Source organism: Mus caroli, chromosome 11 (genome assembly GCF_900094665.2).
Source record: "Mus caroli chromosome 11, CAROLI_EIJ_v1.1, whole genome shotgun sequence".
NCBI lineage: Eukaryota > Metazoa > Chordata > Mammalia > Rodentia > Muridae > Mus > Mus caroli.
Window position 1 is genome coordinate 70,625,636 of NC_034580.1, and position 18,898 is coordinate 70,644,533.

Below are 18,898 nucleotides of genomic sequence, written 5' to 3' on the forward strand. Positions count from 1 at the left end.
TGGAACTCACTTTGTAGACCAGGCTGGCCTCGAACTCAGAAATCCGCCTGCCTCTGCCTCCCAAGTGCTGGGATTAAAGGCGTGCGCCACCACTGCCCAGCGTGGACGGGCTCTTGACGTTGACTGTAGACCTTAGTGACAACAGACTGGGGTGTGAGGCAGCATTCCTGGCCGGCGAGGAGAAAGATTTGATTTATTTGACATGTTGAATGTTTTGCCTGTTTGTATATATCAGGTCAGAACTGGACTTATGGGTGGTTGTGGGTTCTGGGAACTGAATCTGGGTCCTCTCTGCAAGAGCAGCTGCTGAGCCATCATCTCACCCAGCCCAAAGAGAGATGATTTTTAAGGGTGTCTCTGGTAATTAGAGGCATCAGTGATTTAAAATGGTTGAATTGTTTTCTCAGTTTTGAAATACTATACAAAACTTGCCTCCCAAATTAGGGGATTAAATGTGTGTGCTACCATACCTAGCCTTTTTAAGACAGGATCTTGGTATGTAGCCCAGGCTGGCCTCACACTAGTGCTGGGAGTAGAGGCATGCGTTACCACATTGTTCGATAAATCTCAACTTCTAAGTGTAGATCCCAAAGCTTATTTTATGCTTCTGTAGACTATCCAGAACAGTGCTGCTTTTTTTAAGTGTAGTCTCCATTTTCTGATTTAGCCTGATAGATAAGGCTTGAGATGACTTGGATAGTTTCATACTTGGAGACCTTTTTAGAAGGGGAGGTCTTACTGTGTACCTCAGGCTGGTCAGTAATTTGTTATGTAGACTAAGCCTGCCTTTGACTTGTAGAGACCATCTCACTACTACTGCCTCCTAGGGCTCTTGCTCTGTGGGAACCTGCTTTTCATGACACACATGAGACAGAGAAGAGTGTGCTGCTGAGAGACTAGTGGCCTAACTCTGCATCTCTAATTGGGCCCACATTGATGGTGCCCTTTTTTTTTTCTATAGTTTATTTAGGTCATGAGTAGGGGAGGGAGTTGAGGGAGTAGAGACAGAGAAAGGGTGTGTGTGTCGGGGGGAAGAGTAGGGACCAGCCATGAGCATGTGGATAGAACTCGGGGAGGGGAATGGAGACGGGAAAGAGGGTAAAAGTGAGAAGAGACGAGTGATGGTGCCTTTTGACTCATTCATCCCTGTGGTGTTTGAGATTATGAAGAGCAGGCCTGTGGTATATCTCTAATTTGCATTTTTCTGAAACTCTACCAATAGGTTTCTGGTCATGGAGACAGGCATTTCATTTTCTTCTCATCCTCCTCCTCTGGACTCTCAGCATTGTTATTTGGAGCTCTGGGAAGAGTGGCCTTGGGTAGGAACAGGGCCTGGGGTTCAGTGGTAGAACACTTGTATAGTATGAACCAGGCCCTAGTTTTAATCCCTAGCATGTGCGTGCCTGCATACAAACACACACAGACACATACACACACAACTTCGGAAATAACAAATCTACTTTTTGGGGAGGTGGGTGTTGAGACAGGGTTTCTCTGTAGCCCTGGCTGTCCTGGAACTCACTCTGTAGACCAGGCTGGCCTTGAACTCAGAAATTCGCCTGCCTCTGCCTCCCAAGTGCTGGGATTAAAGGCTTGCGCCACCACAGCCCAGCTCACAAATCCACTTTTTTAAGATGAGATTTTGATAAATTAGCCTGATCTTGATATCAGCTGGCCTTGAACATTATCTTCCTCCTTAACCTTCAAATACTTTTGATGTTTTTCTTGTTTTGTTTTTTAATTACAAGTTCTTTTTTCTTGTTTTCTTGTTAAGTTAGGGTTTAAGCAGGTATGTATACTTAGCCCTCAAATGTTGAGATCACAAACCTCTGTCACTATGCTTGGATTCAGTCTTAAGTATTTGTATCCTAATAACTTAATGGCTGTTTTTAAAAACAATAAATGTAATTAAAAGAAAATATTTTTAGTTCAGCATTAAATAACTGTCATAACTTGTCTCATGAGATGTGTTCATCAGTTAGATGCCCTCTAGTTTTCAGACCTGGGGTCATGTTGACATTGCACTCTGATCTTTCCCTAGCATTTGTATTTGTGAGTTACACATACAAATAACAACTGTGTGACATTTTTGTACTGTGCTCATATTCACATCCTATGACCACTCTTGCTTCTATTTTCTTTGTTGTTAAATATTTAAAGGGTTATGTTTTGTTATGTTTTTGTGTTTATTTTTGGGAATACATACATGTAATAACTTTATATGTGGAGGTCTAGAGGACAGCTTGTGGAAGTCAAGTCTCTTCTACCATGTGGGACTAAACTCACCAAGTGCCTTTAGAGCCATCTGTCCAGACCTTGATATTTTGAAGACTGGATCTGTAGCCCATTCTGTTCTCCATTTCCTTGTGTAGTGAAGATGGTCTTAATCCTGATCTTTTTGCCTCCGTCTCCCAAGTGGTTTATTTTATCATTACAAACTTCTACAACCCAACTTTATATACATGACATCTTTCAAGTATCTATAGTGTATCCTAATGTCAAAATTGAACTTCCTCAAGCCTATTAACTCAATACAGATCAAATATCACTGTGTTTCTCTCAGCATCTTAAAATGCTTCCTGGCACTTCTGTGTGAGTTGTACCATGCCTGACACACTTTGAAGACTTTAGGTCTCGTAATATTAATTTTTAGAAAAAAATTTTTTTTGTAGTCTAAGGATTAAAATCTAGGCCTCTCATGGATCCTAAGTAAGTGCTCTACCATTGTACTACTCTCTTCCCCTCCCCCATCCCAGGAAATTCCATTTGTTGAACTTTTCTTTGAGGGAGTGGGGACTTGTTTGTTTTTGAGACAGGGTCTCACTGTATAGCCTTAGCCTAGAACTTACCATGTAGACCAACCTGGTTTTAAATTTCAAGAGATCTGCTTGTCTCTACTGCCCAGGTTCTGGGATTAAAGGTATGTGCCACCATGCCTGGATCCCAGCTGTGTTTGTTTTTTGTTGTTTGTTTGTAATGTATATGAGTATACTGTAGCTGTCTTCAGACACACCGGAAGAGGGCTTCAGTTCCCATTACAGTTGGTTGTGAGCCACCATGTGGTTGCTGGGAATTGAACTCAGGACCTCTGGAAGAGCAGTCAGTGCTCTTAACCACTGAGCCATCTCTCCAGCCCCTAGCCTTTTCTTTTTTATTTTTTTTTATTTTTTTATTTTTTGGTTTTTCGAGACAGGGTTTCTCTTTATAGCTCTGGCTGTCCTGGAGCTCACTTTGTAGACCAGGCTGGCCTCGAACTCAGAAATCCGCCTGCCTCTGCCTCCCGAGTGCTGGGATTAAAGGCGTGCGCCACCACGCCCGGCGCCTTTTCTTTTTTAAAGCAGGACCTTAACACTTGTAGCCCAGGCTTGCCTCAAACTAAAGGCACTCTTTCTGCTTCAGCCTCCCAGTTAAGATTAAAGGTGTCATCCACCAAACTAACCTCTCCTTTGTCCTTTATTTGGCTTTTCAGAGTTGAATTCAAGTCTTAAAAGATATTGAAACAAGTTCTCATACCGTCTCGCTAGCTTTATTGGAACTTGCTATGGTCCACTTATTGTCTTGGTTACAGTGGCAGAGTAGAATGTAGCCCTCGAACCCCTGCACAACAAGATGGAGATGACTGACTCCACAAAGTGTGCCTCTGACGTCTGCGGCAGGCATATAGACACACACAGTGACAAGCAGACTCTTTACATAACAGCAAACTAGATTGGATTCAGAAGCAGTAGTTTGCTGATTGCTGCCGTAGAATGCTATAGTTTCCTTAACTTCTCCCTCAGACAAATCTTGAAATATTTTTTGCCAAAAAATATTTGGACAGGCCTGAGGAGATGTCTTGCCACAGAAAGACTTGATCTGAGTTTGGGTCCCTGCCCCCGCATAGAAAGGGAGGAGCAACAGCACGTGCCTTTAAATCTAGCGCCAGATGAGGCAGACACAGAATCCCTGGGATTCACGGGACAGCCAGGCCATGCAAAACCATAACGATGGGCTCAGTGAGAAACACTGTCTCAAAAATATTGCTGGGCTGGTGAAATGACTGCAGGTAAGGATGCTTGCCATCAAAGCCTGGAGAGTTCCATCCCCATGGTAGGAAGAAAAACCAGACTCTACATGTGTGTGCTAAAACTTCCTGGGGAGGAGAGCTCAGTATCGCTTTGTTCCTGGTTCATTCTGGGTCTGATAATGTCTTCACTAGGCTCACAGTTGACTTGGGTAGCTGTACAGAGCTGGAAAACATGCCAGTTGACTTGGTTTCCTGGGAGCCAGCAACCCTATTTAGTCCCTTTTATCGATGGCTTGATGCTTCATCCTCAGGCTTGCTCCTGAGGATGTTGCCGGATCTGTAGGGAGGATGAGGACCAGATGGAGCAACAAACTGGTAAAAGGATGTTGGAGCTGTAACACCAGGGAAGCTGCAACATAAAAGGCCCGTCTAAGTTACACAGCAAGACCCTGTTTGACTCCTTTTCCTTCTTTACCCTCTCCTCCAGAGAAAGGAGGAAACAGAAGAAAGCTGAATTGACCTATAAAGTCAGTGCTTGTGAAACTGAGGAGGGTTACTGTGAGGTCAAGGCTAGTTTAGAATAATATATAGCTTAGTACCAGGTCAGCTAGAACTATATAGCAAGACTATCTCAGGAAAACAATAATCCAAGCCTGTGGTGGCGCAGCCCACTACTCCAGCATTTGGGAGGTAGGGGTGGGAGGGTCAGAAGTTAAGTAAAGGTCATTTTCAACCGAGAGCTCTTGGGCATCTTGATAGTAGGTTTTAAGGCCCTTTTTCTTTATTTCTTACTTATTTTTATGGTTAATGTTGAGAATAGGATCTTACAGTAGCCTAGGCTGGCCTCTAGTCTCTTCACTCAACTTGCAGTGGTGGTGCACGCCTTTAGTCCCAGCACTCGGGAGGCAGAGGCAGGCAGATTTCTGAGTTTGAGGCCAGCCTGGTCTACAAAGTGAGTTCCAGGACAGTCAGGGCTACACAGAGAAACCCTGTCTCGAAAAACAAAAAAAAAACAAAAAAGATGTTGTACCATGTACCCCAACTGATTCTTATACTAATTTAAAATTTGAAATGATGGGCAGAGAGATGGCTCAGCAGTTAAGAGCATTGACTGCCCTTCTAGAGGACCCAATTTAATTCCCAAGACCCACATGGCAGCTCATAACTGTCTGTAACTCTAGTTCCAGGGCAACCAACACCCTCACCCAGACACACATGCAGGCAAAACATCAATGCACATAAAAATAAATTAAGTAGGGCTAAATAAATAAAATAAGTAGGGCATGGTGATGCATGCCTTTAGTCCCAGCACTCAGGTGCCAGAGGTAGACTGATGTACATGAATTAAAGGCCAGTGTGGTCTACAGAGTGAGTTCCAGGACAACCAGGACTACACAGAGAAACCCTGTCTCAAAAACCCAAAATAAAATTGGAAATGAGTAGTGTTATAACTGTTGTAATCTCTATATTCAAAGGAAGATACGAAAGTATTTTAAGATTGTAAGATTTAAGCAGGGATGGTGCACATCTTTAATCCCTTCACTCTAAGAGTGGGGAGCAGAGGCAGGAGGATCTCTTGAGTTTAAGACTAGCCTGGTCTACAGAGCAAGTTCCGGAATACGCAGGACTACTACACAGAGAAACAGGTCTTGTCTTTTCTACTATTCGTTATGGTTTCTATCTATAATATCAGCACCCAGCAGTCAGATAGATAAAGGAGGATAATCTGCAGATTAGCCAATCAACAAAGCAAGTGCCAGGACCTCTGAGAATCAATAGTGAGACAAACCTCAACAAAGAAAAACAAAAGCTTTGTAGCACTGCTGGGGCAGACACTTTTGTTCTACTGGCTTTATAGCACAGGCCTGTATCCCAGCACTTGTGGGGAGCAGAGGCAGGAGGATCTCTGAGTTGGAGGGCAGCCCTATGTAGTGAATTCCAGGCCAGCCAGCCAGTTTCAAACAGACTGAAATAAAATAGTACAAAGTGAATAAGGTGGTGCACATGTGCAACCCCAGCATTGAGAGGTTCCAGTTCATCCTCAGCTGCGTGACTGCAAAGTCAGCCTACGTCAGGTCAGAAAGATAGAAGAAAGGAAGTGTTAAGTGTTGGATCTCTCTTTAAAACCAGGCTGTAGTGAGTTGATGTCTAACAGGAGAAAGTACATACATAGCTCTGGCTCTCTCAAACAGCAAGGACTGGTCTTAATGCCCCAGCATTTACAGTTGCCCTTTTCCCAAACTGTTGGGAAACCCGTCTCGTGGGGCTTCAGTGACAGCTCTGCTCTTTTAAGGTTAGTTATATTCCCTTTGGCTTTTGTCCTTGACCTCAAGAGCCCCCGAGAACTCTGAACATTTCAAGAGGGCAACCCTGTGAGGCACAAAGGGTTATTAATTTTAAGAGTATGTAGATGAAGGCCACCTTAGGGAGTTTTATTAGCCCAGCTGACTGGTTACATGTTCTCAGGGCCATGTAAAAATTAGTCATTTCATCTTTTTGATCTCTCTACTAAGAACTTATGAGTTTAAAAAGCAAATTTTATATTTAAAATACTGTTCTTCTTGGGCTGGAGAGATGGCTCAGCGGTTAAGAGCATTGACTGCTCTTCCGAAGGCCCTGAGTTCAAATCCCAGCAACCACATGGTGGCTCACAACCATCTGTAATGACATCTGACTCCCACTTCTGGTGCTGTCTGAAGACAGCTACAGTGTACTTACAAAATAAATCTTTAAAAAAAATTTTTTTAAAAAAAGATACTGTTCTTTTTGAGTCTCCTTTAGAGCGTAGAACCAGGAGAATTATATCTTTTTTTTTTCTTTCTGAGAGGGTTTCCGTCTGTAGTGGCCCTGGCTTTTCTAGAACTCGCTCTGTAGACCTTCCTGGCTTCAAACTCAGATCTACATGCCACCAACTCGCCGAGATTAAAGGTTTATGCCACCACCTTGAGAATCTATATCTTAAAGATGGCTATAAGGCCAGGCTTAGCAAACACCTTTCATCCCAGTATTTGGGTGGTAGACACAGATAGCTTTCTGTGAAATTGGGGCTAGCCAGAACTACATAGTAAGGAAGCCCTGCCTCACAATACAGTAAATCAAAACCACACACACACACATAACAAGAATAAAAGAAAAGGGAGAGAAAAGATGTCTTTGATTTGTCCAAAGGTTTGCTTATGGTGCACACAATTCTAGTAGCCTCTGGCCCCATTTTCTTTAAAGGAGAAAAGGCCTGATGACAGGTGGGCTGATGTAAGACCTAGGAAGAGCTAAGTAGTATGTTGACTGAGCCCTCCCCCTTTTTACTGAGGTGTAAACTCATTTGTTCACCTATAAAACTTAACAGGTGTTGCCCAGTGCATTTACAGGTATGGGTATGATAATCACGAAACTCAAAAGTATTTATTTCCAACTCTTCAGAATGTTCCCTGTGTCCTTTGTCTAGGGCCATGTGTATGCCATGTGCATTCCATATCGGGGAGCTGCACCCAAGCCTTAGATTACCTTCATTAGCAAGTAATATTTCACTTTGATGTCTTGGGTCCTTGAGGACTATATAACAATCTGTGGTCCCCACAGTCAGCCGCCTTGGATGTTAAGATGAGCTGAGTGAGTGCCAGAGCGTCCAGGCCTGGGTGCGGTGGTCGCCGAGATGCTGTGGGTCTGCAGGCCCCTCCTGCCTTTGCCTAGGTGGCCCTGGCCCTCGTGGCACTGGCAGCTGGAGCTGCTAGCTTTTTTTCACCCTCTGTATCTTACACTTTATTCCATTACTCCCCTCTGGTCCGCTTTGTTTCTCTGTTATCTAAACAGCCACATCAGTCCTTTGTGGTTTTCAGGGTTTTCCTCGGGGAACTTACGGACAGACCAGTAAGCAAGAATTTTCCCTGTTACTGAGATCAGACTGGTTCTATAGATCATCCCTGGCCTTCCCATGAGTAGGCATTGACCAGTGACTACTAGAGAGATTCTTGAGAATTCCTGAAGCCTCCTATGGCTGAGCTTCAAAGTTCCCCATCTAATAGCACCATGAGTTTTGGTGTCAGGTAATTCTGAGTTTAAGTCGTAAGCTGTGTAAAGATCGTAATTGTCCTAATCCTCCACTTTTTCTATAAAATCAAATTGTTATCCTGGAGATTTATTGTGAGACTTAGAAATTAAGATCTATAGAATACTCAAATACACTCAAAACACATGGTGTTCTGTGTAAAACTCAAGCGACAAGAAGTAGTCATCTTGCTTTTTTGTTTTTGCTTTTTTGTTTTTTAAGATTTATTTATTATTATACATAAGTACACTGTAGCTGTCTTCAGATGCACCAGAAGAGGGCATCAGATCTCATTACAGGTGGTTGAGAGCCACCATGTGGTTGCTGGGATTTGAACTCAGGACCTTTGGAAGAGCAGTTAGTGCTCTTACCTGCTGAGCCATCTTGACAGCCCCAGCTTTTTTTTTTTTTTTTTTTTTTAATTTATATGAGTACACTGTAGCTGTCTTCAGACACACCAGAAGAGGGCATCAGATCCCATGACAGATGGTTGTGAGCCACCATGTGGTTGCTGGGAATTGAGCTCAAGCCCCTGAAATAGCATTCAGTACTCTTAACCACTGAGCCATCTGTCTAGTCCCAGTCATCTTGCTTTTTAGTCAGGATCTTTTTGTTGTGTTTTGAATTATTGTTCAGTCTTTTGCCTCAGTGAATTCATTTGTCATACCGAGCTTGTCTTAGGTTTGTGGTAGGACAGAGTTATATCTTGTTAAAACTTTATATTTGATTTCACAAGGAACATTTTATAAGTGGAAGCAGTGATATAGTTGGCTGGTAATAGCTATAGTAGTTAGTGGATTTTTTTCCCTTTGTCCCTAATTGGGTAATAAATATGTGCCAGTTTAAGGAACAGCAAGTCAGCTACTAGATATGAGAGAGGTAACATTTATGGGGAGCTGGGAGGATTTGGAGTTCTGGCCTGTACCTTCTCTTAGATGCTTTTGCTGAGAGACAGTAGGGGCCGAATGCAGCATGCTTGCTGTGGTCGCCTTCTGCTGAGCTAGCAGCGGCAGCCACAGTGTGCATGAGAGAAAGTTGTCCTAGGATAGGGCCAGGCATGCTGCCACATCTGCCAAGGAGGGTTAGGCTTTATATCCCCTAAGTCAGATGATGTGGGGTGTGGTGGGGGCGGCTGAGGATCGTAGAACAGAGGAGACTGTTAGCTCAATCTAGACATGCTGAGGTTTGCAGACAGTATCATCTTCTAGGGTCCTTTTTACTTTCTGTATTCTCAGTGTCTTTCTTCATTGCTAACACCACTCCTTCTTTTTGCCTGCATTAACCACAAGTTAACCACTCTGGTGGCTGGGGCTGGGGAGGTAGTGAGTAGCCATTTCTATAACATCAGCCCTAGAGCAATCACGTGGGCAGGGTATGCCTAACAGAGAATGGAGATTTTCACCTTGCATTCTTAACTGGAAATAAAGTGCTCTCCTTATTCTCGTCCTGCAGGTCGGTGAGCTGGTAAAGGTTACGAAGATTAATGTGAGTGGTCAGTGGGAAGGGGAGTGTAATGGCAAACGAGGTCACTTCCCATTCACACATGTCCGTCTGCTGGATCAACAGAATCCCGATGAGGACTTCAGCTGAGTATAGCTCGACAGTTTGCTGACAGATGGAACAATCTGTTTCCCCCCAATGCCATCTATACAATTTTCTTACAGGTGTCAAAGCAGTCTAGTTTATATAAGCATTCTGTTACCTGGGATCTTTTTTAAGACTGAACTACTCCATTCTCACTTGTATTTACCATGTTCAGGGTACGAAACCGGAGGGCTTATGTGGTTAACTTCTGAGTTGGCAGTTTTAGGTGGTAGTGGCCGTGCCTGTATGAGAAGACGTAAATACATTGCCTCCTTTCTTTTGGGCAAAACAGGTCAACCTGTGGAAAGCTGATGGGCAGGAAAAGAATGTTACTCACTGCTGACCCTGAATTCTTCAGAGGTTCTGTTTTCATTCTGAATCCATACTGTCAAACGGCAGCAGACTGTTCCCCACTCCCATGACGTAATCATGCACTGTGTGAATATTACCCAGCGGGGTTGCATTTGCATTTATGGACCATGACCATTGTATGACTCATTCTGACATTTCAAATCCTGAGGATTCTGAGAACACTACTAGAGGCATTTGTCTTCCTTGGATTTTTCTTGGATTCTTTCCTTGTTACTCTCCTCCCCTGTACCTATAAGTGGCTTGATTCTTAGGATAGTGTATGTCTTCATTCCAGATGAGAAGCAGGATGTACAGAGCACTTTATCCAGTGCATAGCTTTAAGCCAGTATTGGATTCACTCAGTGGATAAACTCCCAGCTCTCTGCCTTCCCCCAAGGGGGCATCGTAGGTTCACACTGCTACCACAGCTCAAGACTCACCTTACTCATGGGACAGATCTGGCAGGGCCATTTTTCCTGATTGCTAGTATCCTAATGGGATGCTTAAAGTTCTCAGATTCTACTTGGAGTGGAAGGACCAATCACTTACTGTATCCTATAGAAGGTATCAAGGGCCAAACTTTGCCCTCTGCATCATGTGCAAGTTGTATAAAAGGCAGGTTAGAATTCTATGCATTTGAGTAGGATTGGGACTTTGAAAACTATTCCAGTCGTAAATTACTTATGTATCATTTTACATGGTTTAATAGTTGGTGAAGTATATTACACTATAAATTGCCTTCATTTGGGTTCTCCTTTGTCCAGATTTAGTTTATAAGCCCTTTAAAGTAGAGAATGATTTATACGAGGTCAGATGCTCCAGAGACTAGGCCTCTGAGGCCACAAATTATAGGGTTTCTTTAGACTGTAACATGAGACTTTCAGGTGATAAAGGCACTTGCTGGTCTCTGGTCTCTGGTGTAGGTGACCAATAGAAACACCTTATACTTTGCTTTGAACCTCATTTTAGAAAAATAATTTACCTTCTTAGTTGTCTTGTGTAGATTAATATGATGAACTTGCATTCACTGAACATATACCAAATCATGTGATTGAAGTGACTAGCACATTGCTGAGCACATGTGTGTAGAGATTTTGTACGAAAGAATGAACAGAGTGCAGAAGTGTGTTGTATGGCCCGGGGACGCCAGTTGGCATAGAATTGCATACATTACCACAGGCAGATTTAATGAGTTGATGCTAATTTAATACATTTTTTACCTCACTGTAGCTTGATAAAAACAGTAATACTCAACTTTAGAGATGTTGGCCCAGTGCTGAGCTCATAATAGGTGGTCAGTGATAACTGAATGAACAGGTTTGTAGCACGTGACTTACTGCACCTGACTGCTTGTTTCATTTTTCACCTAGCATAGATTCTGTAAATCCAAATGCACAGTCAGTCCTGTTTTCCTAAGCCTTGTGTGATAGTGAATGTCTTTAGTCCTAGCCCTTGGGAGACAAAGGCAAGTGAATCTCTGAGTTCAAGACCAACCTGGTCTACAGAGCTACTTCCCGAACAGTCAGGAATTAGAAAGTGAGACCTTGTTTCAAAAAAAAAAAAATCTGTTCCTGAAATTATGGCATCTAAAACATTTCTTAGAAAATCATCGTCACTGGCTTGTATTGTCTCTTCATTATATGTGGTGGGAATGGGATCTGCAGCTCTCCGTGAATCCTACGAACTCCTCAGTGATTAGTAGTTCAGAGCCATTACGTGAACTGTTTGGTTGGATTTGGCTGGGTGTAGCAGTTATTGGACCTCAAGAGATCAAAGGACTTCTTACAAATATCTTCCAAAAATAGCAAGTGCTATAATCCTAGTCAGATGCGTATGTACATTGTCACAGAGCAAAGTAAACTGAAATTGGCTGCTATGTTTTATATAATCACTTCTGCAAGAGCCCATTTTTGGATACTAATATTTGACATGGTTAATTCTTATTAATTTGTTGAAATTGTTTATTAATAATGCAAATAGATAATTTTAATTTTCCACAAGTAACATTTCACTATTAATGGTTTGAAATGGGTTATAAGCAAACCAATTTGAAATAAAATATGAACATGTGCCATTGTATTATAACACTATTCACTTTCTTGACAGTTAAATTTTAAAATGTTTTTTTTGTAGCATGTATTGTATATGTTTATAGTATATGTAGTAAATAAAAGTATGGCCAAATGTTTGGCTTGGTGATCTTTTGGAGAAAGTAATCTTGAAATATTTTTCACAAAAGTGAGTTTTTGTGTTTTTAAGGAATAGAAGGTGTGTGTCTCAACTGTTCATTAGTAGTTACATAAACTGTTACATACATGGTGGGTATGCGATGAGATCTCTAGAAAGTATCACACTACTGTTAGGAAACATGAAAATCATATATATGGAATATAAAGGAAGCACATTGTGAACAGAGAACACCAGACTTGCCTGGAAATGGGTCTCTGTGAGTGTGAGATGGCAGTGTGATAGGGAACTCTGCAAACTGGAGACAGCCTGTTGTGAGAGTGCTGCTGTGGACGTTCCATTCATTTCTCCTTTTTAATGTAAGCAGCAATTGCTCAGGGAAAGTCCTAGGGTAGGAACAGCAGCAGAGATGATATGTTTCTGTGTGTCCATGCCACCCGTCCCCAGAGTGCAGAGCACTCCACACTGACACTACTCACTCCAGTATTGGAGCTGTGGCTCAAGTTTCAAGGTACGGTGGCCTGTGCTGATTATTCCAGGACTTCTGAAGCCATGGGATTCCTTGAACCCAGGAGTTCAAGGTCAGCGTAGGCAACTAAGCAAGACTCCTGTCTACTAAATACCTAACAGACAAATTTTACCTATTATTGCCTATATGATACTCTCTGCCTTAGACTCAGCCTCCTGGTTGCTGCCACAGATGTAGGCCTGTTTAGTGCAGAGCTAAGGGAAAATGCCGTCTCCAGGGGGATCCCACTTTGGCATATGCAAGATTAACGGCAAGGTGGGAAGTGTATTCCAGCTTCTGACAATAAAATAAACTGTCCACCGCTTTACTATGTTGCATGTCGGGTTCCTTTACAAAGTCTCAGTGTTCATACAGCCCATGTCTCACTCAGGGAACTTCATGTGGAGGGAGGGGTGCCTGTGTAGGAGAGGTGGGAAGAGGCCCAGAGGGGACCGTGAGAGCTGCAGGAGCTACCACACAAGCTGTAATGAAAGTGAGCTAGGCTCAATCGCTCATCCCCGCCTGGACAGTCTCCTTAAGTCTTCCTCATGATCCAGCTCCCTGTCCACACATTCACACATCCTTAGAGATGTTCTCAAATCCCATTTACCTTCGTGGTGCTCCTTTCAAATGGTACTTCCCGAGCCCCATAAGTGTAGCTCAGATTGTCCTGGAACTTGCTTTGTAGACCAGGTTGGCCTTAAACTCACAGATATCCACCCGCCTCTTCCTCCTGAGCACTGGGATTAAAGGTGTGCGCCACCAGCATCCTATGCTGCCTACATACTATTTTTGTGACTGTTTAGCTCAACTAACAACATGAGTAATTTTTCAGTTTTTACATTTTCATAGCCTACCAGAGTGCTTGGCTCCCAGAAGTCAGCTGTTGCTGAGGACTAGCAATGGGTCTCAAAGGGAAAGTAGATACCCAACACTAAAGATCATGGCTTTGGCTTCAGTCCCCAGCACCACAAAACCGTAGAAGTGTTGAATGTTTTCCTCATATGGAGTTGTCTTAGGGTTTCTGTTGCTGTAAAGAGACACCAGGACCACAGCAACTCTTGGAAAATATTTCATTGAGGCTGTCTTACAGTTTAAGAGGCTTAGTCTGTTACTTGCCTGATTCATGCAGGTAGACATGGTGCTGGAGAAGGAGCTGAGAGGTCTGCATCTTGATCTGCAGGCTGCAGGAAACAGACTACCCACTTCAGCTACCTTGAGAGTCTGAGGCCCTAAAGCCCACCTCCACAGTGGCACACTTCATCCAACAAGGCCATACCTTCTAACAGTGTCACTCTCTATGGGCCAAGCTTCTAAACACAAGAGTCTATGGGGCCATTCCTATTCAAGCCACCACAGGTGTGCTGGGGATTCAAGAGCACCTCAGCTGCTTCTCCAGTGTCCTTGGTCCTCTGGAAGTTCAGACTAGGTTCAGCCACATTTACTTACATGATCCTTCATAGTTATATAAAATGTTCTTCATAGTTTGCTCTTGAGCGGGTGAGTGCTTCCCAGCCCTTTGTGTGTTTTTCTTTCACAGAGGGGAGGGTAATCCAGTCACTCCCTATTGTATTATACATACAGCGAGTCTTTACTTGGTTGTGTCATTTTTTAGTTTTTAGCTTTAGCCACATTCAAAAAGGCTGAGTCCCATTCCTCAAAGCATCAGGGGTATGTCCAGCATACTTTGTTCTAAAACACTATATGGAAAATTATATCATGACTCCCAGGGGTGCCAGCTCTTGGATAATAACATGGAGACCTGTTACTGACAGTAAAAGTGTGGCTTTAGCTGGCTTGTTCCCTATAGCTTGTGTAACCTAATAAACCCGTTGATACTAATCTATACTCTTGTCACTTGGCTTGTTACCTCTTCTTCAGTTGCCAGCACCCATTCCTCCCTCTGCATCTGACTCCTTCCCAGAGTTCCTCTCTCCCTGGAAGTCCCATCTATCCCTTCCTGCCTAGCTACTAGCTGTTCAGCTCTTTATTAAACCAATCAGAAAATGCCTTAGGTAAGGAAGGACAGAAACATCTTAAGAAAAGATTCTCCCAACATCTCCCCCTTTTAGTCCAATAAAAGGGTCTTTCTCTAACATCCATAAACTACATACAATAAGAACAATTATGAGCTGGGCGTGGTGGCGCACGCCTTTAATCCCAGCACTCGGAGGCAGAGGCAGGCAGATTTCTGAGTTTGAGGCCAGCCTGGTCTACAGAGTGAGTTCCAGGACAGCCAGGGCTATAAAGAGAAAGAAACCCTGTCTTGAAAAACAAAAGAACAATTATGAAAATATCAGGTGAGAATTACATTTGCAATATCCAGTCCATGTATATTTGGCAACTTGGAGAAAATACCATATTACCATATCTTGGTGAGTCCAAAGTTCTGTACCTGAATCAATTTCTATCATAACTTGTATTTATCAACCTAAAAACATCTTTTTAGACCTTAAGACATTTTCTTAAATCCTAAACAAGTTAAGCTTGATGTGAGACAATAACTCTCTGATCTTCAGTCCCGTCAGAGACCTGAGGAGGATAAACATTACCTGAGTAAACAGAGAGTGCAGTGTGAGCAGCTTCCAAAGCTAGGAATGACAGAGTGCTGGCTGCCAGGACAGTCGCCCAAGCTTCCTCTGTAAAGCTGGAGCATCCATCTTTGGCCTACAAGCCTAGAGCATCTGACATTTGTGAAGCACGAATACTGAATGACTAGCGTACCTTGTCTTGGCAGAGTTTGGCAGTTGACTTCCTCCATGTTCTGCTTGTCCACAGTTTGGACAGCATGCTGTCAGCTGCTGAGGAAGGGGCAGTTTCTTGTTTGGTGACTAACTTTGTCATATTTGAAGAAAATTCCAAATGGAGGTTCTTTGATGCCTATCTTTTAAGTCATGTGGAGTGCTGCTAGGAGCTGATGTGTCTCAGCCTTGTGTTATTAAAACATCTTTAAAAAAAAAGATTTATTTATTATTATATCTAAGTACACTGTAGCTGTCTTCAGATGCACCAGAAGAGGGCGTCAGATCTCATTATGGATGGTTGTGAGCCACCATGTGGTTCCTGGGATTTGAACTCAGGACCTTCCGAAGAGCAGTCGGTGCTCTTAACCACGAGCCATCCAGCCCTTATTAAAACATCTTAAATGCCATATTCTGTAGATATCTGAAGGGTTTGAAGATCATTTATCTAAAGTATATCTGAATAGGCAAATGTTGCTTGTTTCTAGCTATTTACTATTTTACTTTGAAAACATCTACAATAGGCTAAATAAAAGCTTATTTTTGTAATAAACTAAACCTGTACATAACATGACCACGAGTTTGACTGACCGACTACTATCTTGCAATTCTTAATTATCCTAAACAGTTTGTAATATCAGTGTTCAAAAGAACTAGAGCTTTACATTTTAGATACTTACATAGGTACAATACCTTAAACAAAAGGTGAAACATGTAATATGTTGTACCAAAAATAACCTTAAATTTCTAGCGTACAAAAATCCATACCAATGTAAACTACTTGAGTCTAGTAGTTGTTTTTTAGTCTAAAAGTAGATTGAATAGGACTGGAGAGAAGGCTCGGCGGTTAAGAGCACTGACTGCTCTTCCAGAGGTTCTGAGTTCAATTCCCAGCAACCACTTGGTGGCTCACAACCATCTGTAATGGGATCAGATGCCCTCTTCTGGTGTGACTGAATACAGCTACAGTGTATTCAATTACATAAGTAAATCTTTTTTTGTTTGTTTGTTTTTCCAGACAAGGTTTCTCTGTATGGCCCTGGCTGTCTTGGAACTCACTTTGTAGACCAGGCTGGCCTCGAACTCAGAAATCTGCCTGCCTCTGCCTCCCAAGTGCTGGGATTAAAGGCGTGGGCCACCACCACCCAGCATAGTAAATCTTTTTTTAAAAGTAGATTGAATAATCTACCCTTTCATCACACCATTCCCATACCCCCCCCACACACTTTCCTTATCATCCTCTCTTCCCCAACACTGGATAGGAGAAAAGGAAGGATAGAGGAAAGGAAAAGAAAAAGTGATCCCTGAAACAGATTTCCTTTGTTTCCTCCCTAGCCAAGATCATTAACAACTTATGACCAACCTCCCAAAACGACATCAGCCACCCAACCAACCACCCCAAAACACCCACCCCACCTCTTGGGAGTGGGACTTCATTCTCTGAAGCCTGCTTACTACTGTCTGGGGGCAGTGGTATCTTTTGGGAATCCTATGAAAATTGGGATAATGCCCAAGTCCTAGGAAAGCAAGCTGTATCATTTGCTGTCCAGTATCTTGTGATGGAGCTTGCAGGGAGGGCTTAACTGAAGTCCTGGCTGGGACAGTGTGTGAGGCTGGACCATCTTAACTAGCCATTTTGAGGTTTTCCTGGGTGTAAATTTTTGAGGAAACAGCTATTGAGGCAGCATGTGAGGCTGGATCACCTGAGCTATTTGTCTTCATTGGTGTCTCGTCCTTTTGCTCTGAAAGCAGAAACTTTTAAAGATAATATACATCTCTGCATTAACACATGTATGGAATGTTCTTTGTGCACAAGTCAGCTAAAGATGGTTCAGATGAAAGGCATCAAACTTTGTAAGTCTGTATAGCCACACTTTAATATAAACCTCCATCTATGGCATATGGAAGGATGGCATGTAAGTCCTGGTGACTCTGTTGCCAAGAAAGTTTATTGGCCTTGTATAGACCTGCACGTCTCAGCAGTCTCAGGGCTGTCCCCATGCAGAGGGAGCAGCATCTCCATCCCTTGGTTCGTTCTTTTGGGTTTCTTCCTGTTTGCAGTCAAGATTTTCAGGAGGTCTCTTCCCACCCCAGTCTAATCTGATCTTTATTTATTTTGAAGGAGTCCACAGCTTTTCATTTTCTGTTGAAACAAAGGCATAAGCTCTCCTATAATGCAACACACTTCCTGACTTGTCTGAGGTTATATCATATATAGGCTGATTTAACGCAACAGTCCTTTCTAAAATCCAGTTTTTTCAATAGCTGTGCAACCTGTCTCATTGACATTTAAAATTTTTGAAGTTGATAAAGTATTATTTAATCTATCTCTGGGAGATCTCATATTCTGCTCTTGTTCTATGAGCATCTTCTTCATGCTGTAGTTAGAACGTTTTTACAGTTGTCTCACCAGTAGGGTTATAATATATATTTGTAATATGTTCTAAGGCACTGTCTTAGGGTTTCTTTTTTTGTTTTCTCTTTTTTTTTTTTTTCGTTTTTCGAGGCAGGGTTTCTCTGTATAGCCCTGGCTGTCCTGGAATTCACTTTGTGGACCAGGCTGGCCTCGAACTCAGAAATGAGCCTGCTCTGCCTCCCGAGCACTGGGATTAAAGCTTGTGCCACCACACCTAGCTTTAGTCAGGGTTTCTATTCCTGGACAAATCATCATGACCAAGAAGCAAGTTGGGGAGGAAAGGGTTTATTCAGCTTACACTTTCATACTGCTGTTCATCACCAAGGAAGTCAGGAATGGAACTCAAGCAGGTCAGGAAGCAGGAGCTGATACAGAGGCCACGGAGGGATGTTCTTTACTGGCTCACTTTGTTCAGCTTGCTTTCTTGTAGCACCTAGGACTTCCAGCCCAGGGATGGCACCACCCACAAGGGGCCCTCCCCGCTTGATCACTAATTGAGAAAATGCCCCACAGCTGGATCTCATGGAGGTACTTCCCCAACTGAAGCTACTTTCTCTGTGATAACGACAGCTGTGTCAAGTTGACACACAAAACCAGCCAGTACAGCCACTATGTCTAAAAAAGTTGTTGTACTCTAATGGATACACATGCCAGGGCATCATCAGCTTCAATCTGCAAAGGAATCTCCAAGATAGCCACTAACTCTAATAAATGTGTAATCTCAGAATCATCCTTTTTAGAGCTTTAGGTAAAAGCCTCTTGAAATCCTGAATAGGAATCAATTGTATGATATAGTAACACATATACATACTTTAAAACTACAAACTGTACAAAATGAAACATATAAGCTATTGGATGACATTGTTCTAAGATGGCATCATTAACCATAATCTATATTCAGAATATTGCATCTCTATGGGTTGCCATTCTGCAATCTTGTCACAAGGTGGCACCATAGGCTTTAGATTGGACTTACCTGCTGCTTTACTCTGACTTAAAGAAGCCTATAATTTCTGTTCCATGGCCTTTAATCTAGTAATCTATTCCTCAGTTCTTCCCT

The 18,898-nt window shown here is 42.7% G+C and overlaps 1 protein-coding gene across 2 annotated transcripts in view; it reads left to right on the forward strand.

Moving 5' to 3' along the window:
* Crk (CRK proto-oncogene, adaptor protein) overlaps positions 1-13,009 on the forward strand; it is a 28,167-nt gene extending 15,158 nt beyond the window's left edge. For both annotated transcript variants that reach the window (XM_021177079.2, XM_021177080.2), the window contains exon 3: positions 9,504-13,009. In XM_021177079.2, the coding sequence (XP_021032738.1) occupies positions 9,504-9,641 (138 nt within the window). In that variant the 3' untranslated portion in view covers positions 9,642-13,009. The remainder of the gene's footprint in view (positions 1-9,503) is intronic.
* Positions 13,010-18,898: the final 5,889 nt, after the last annotated feature.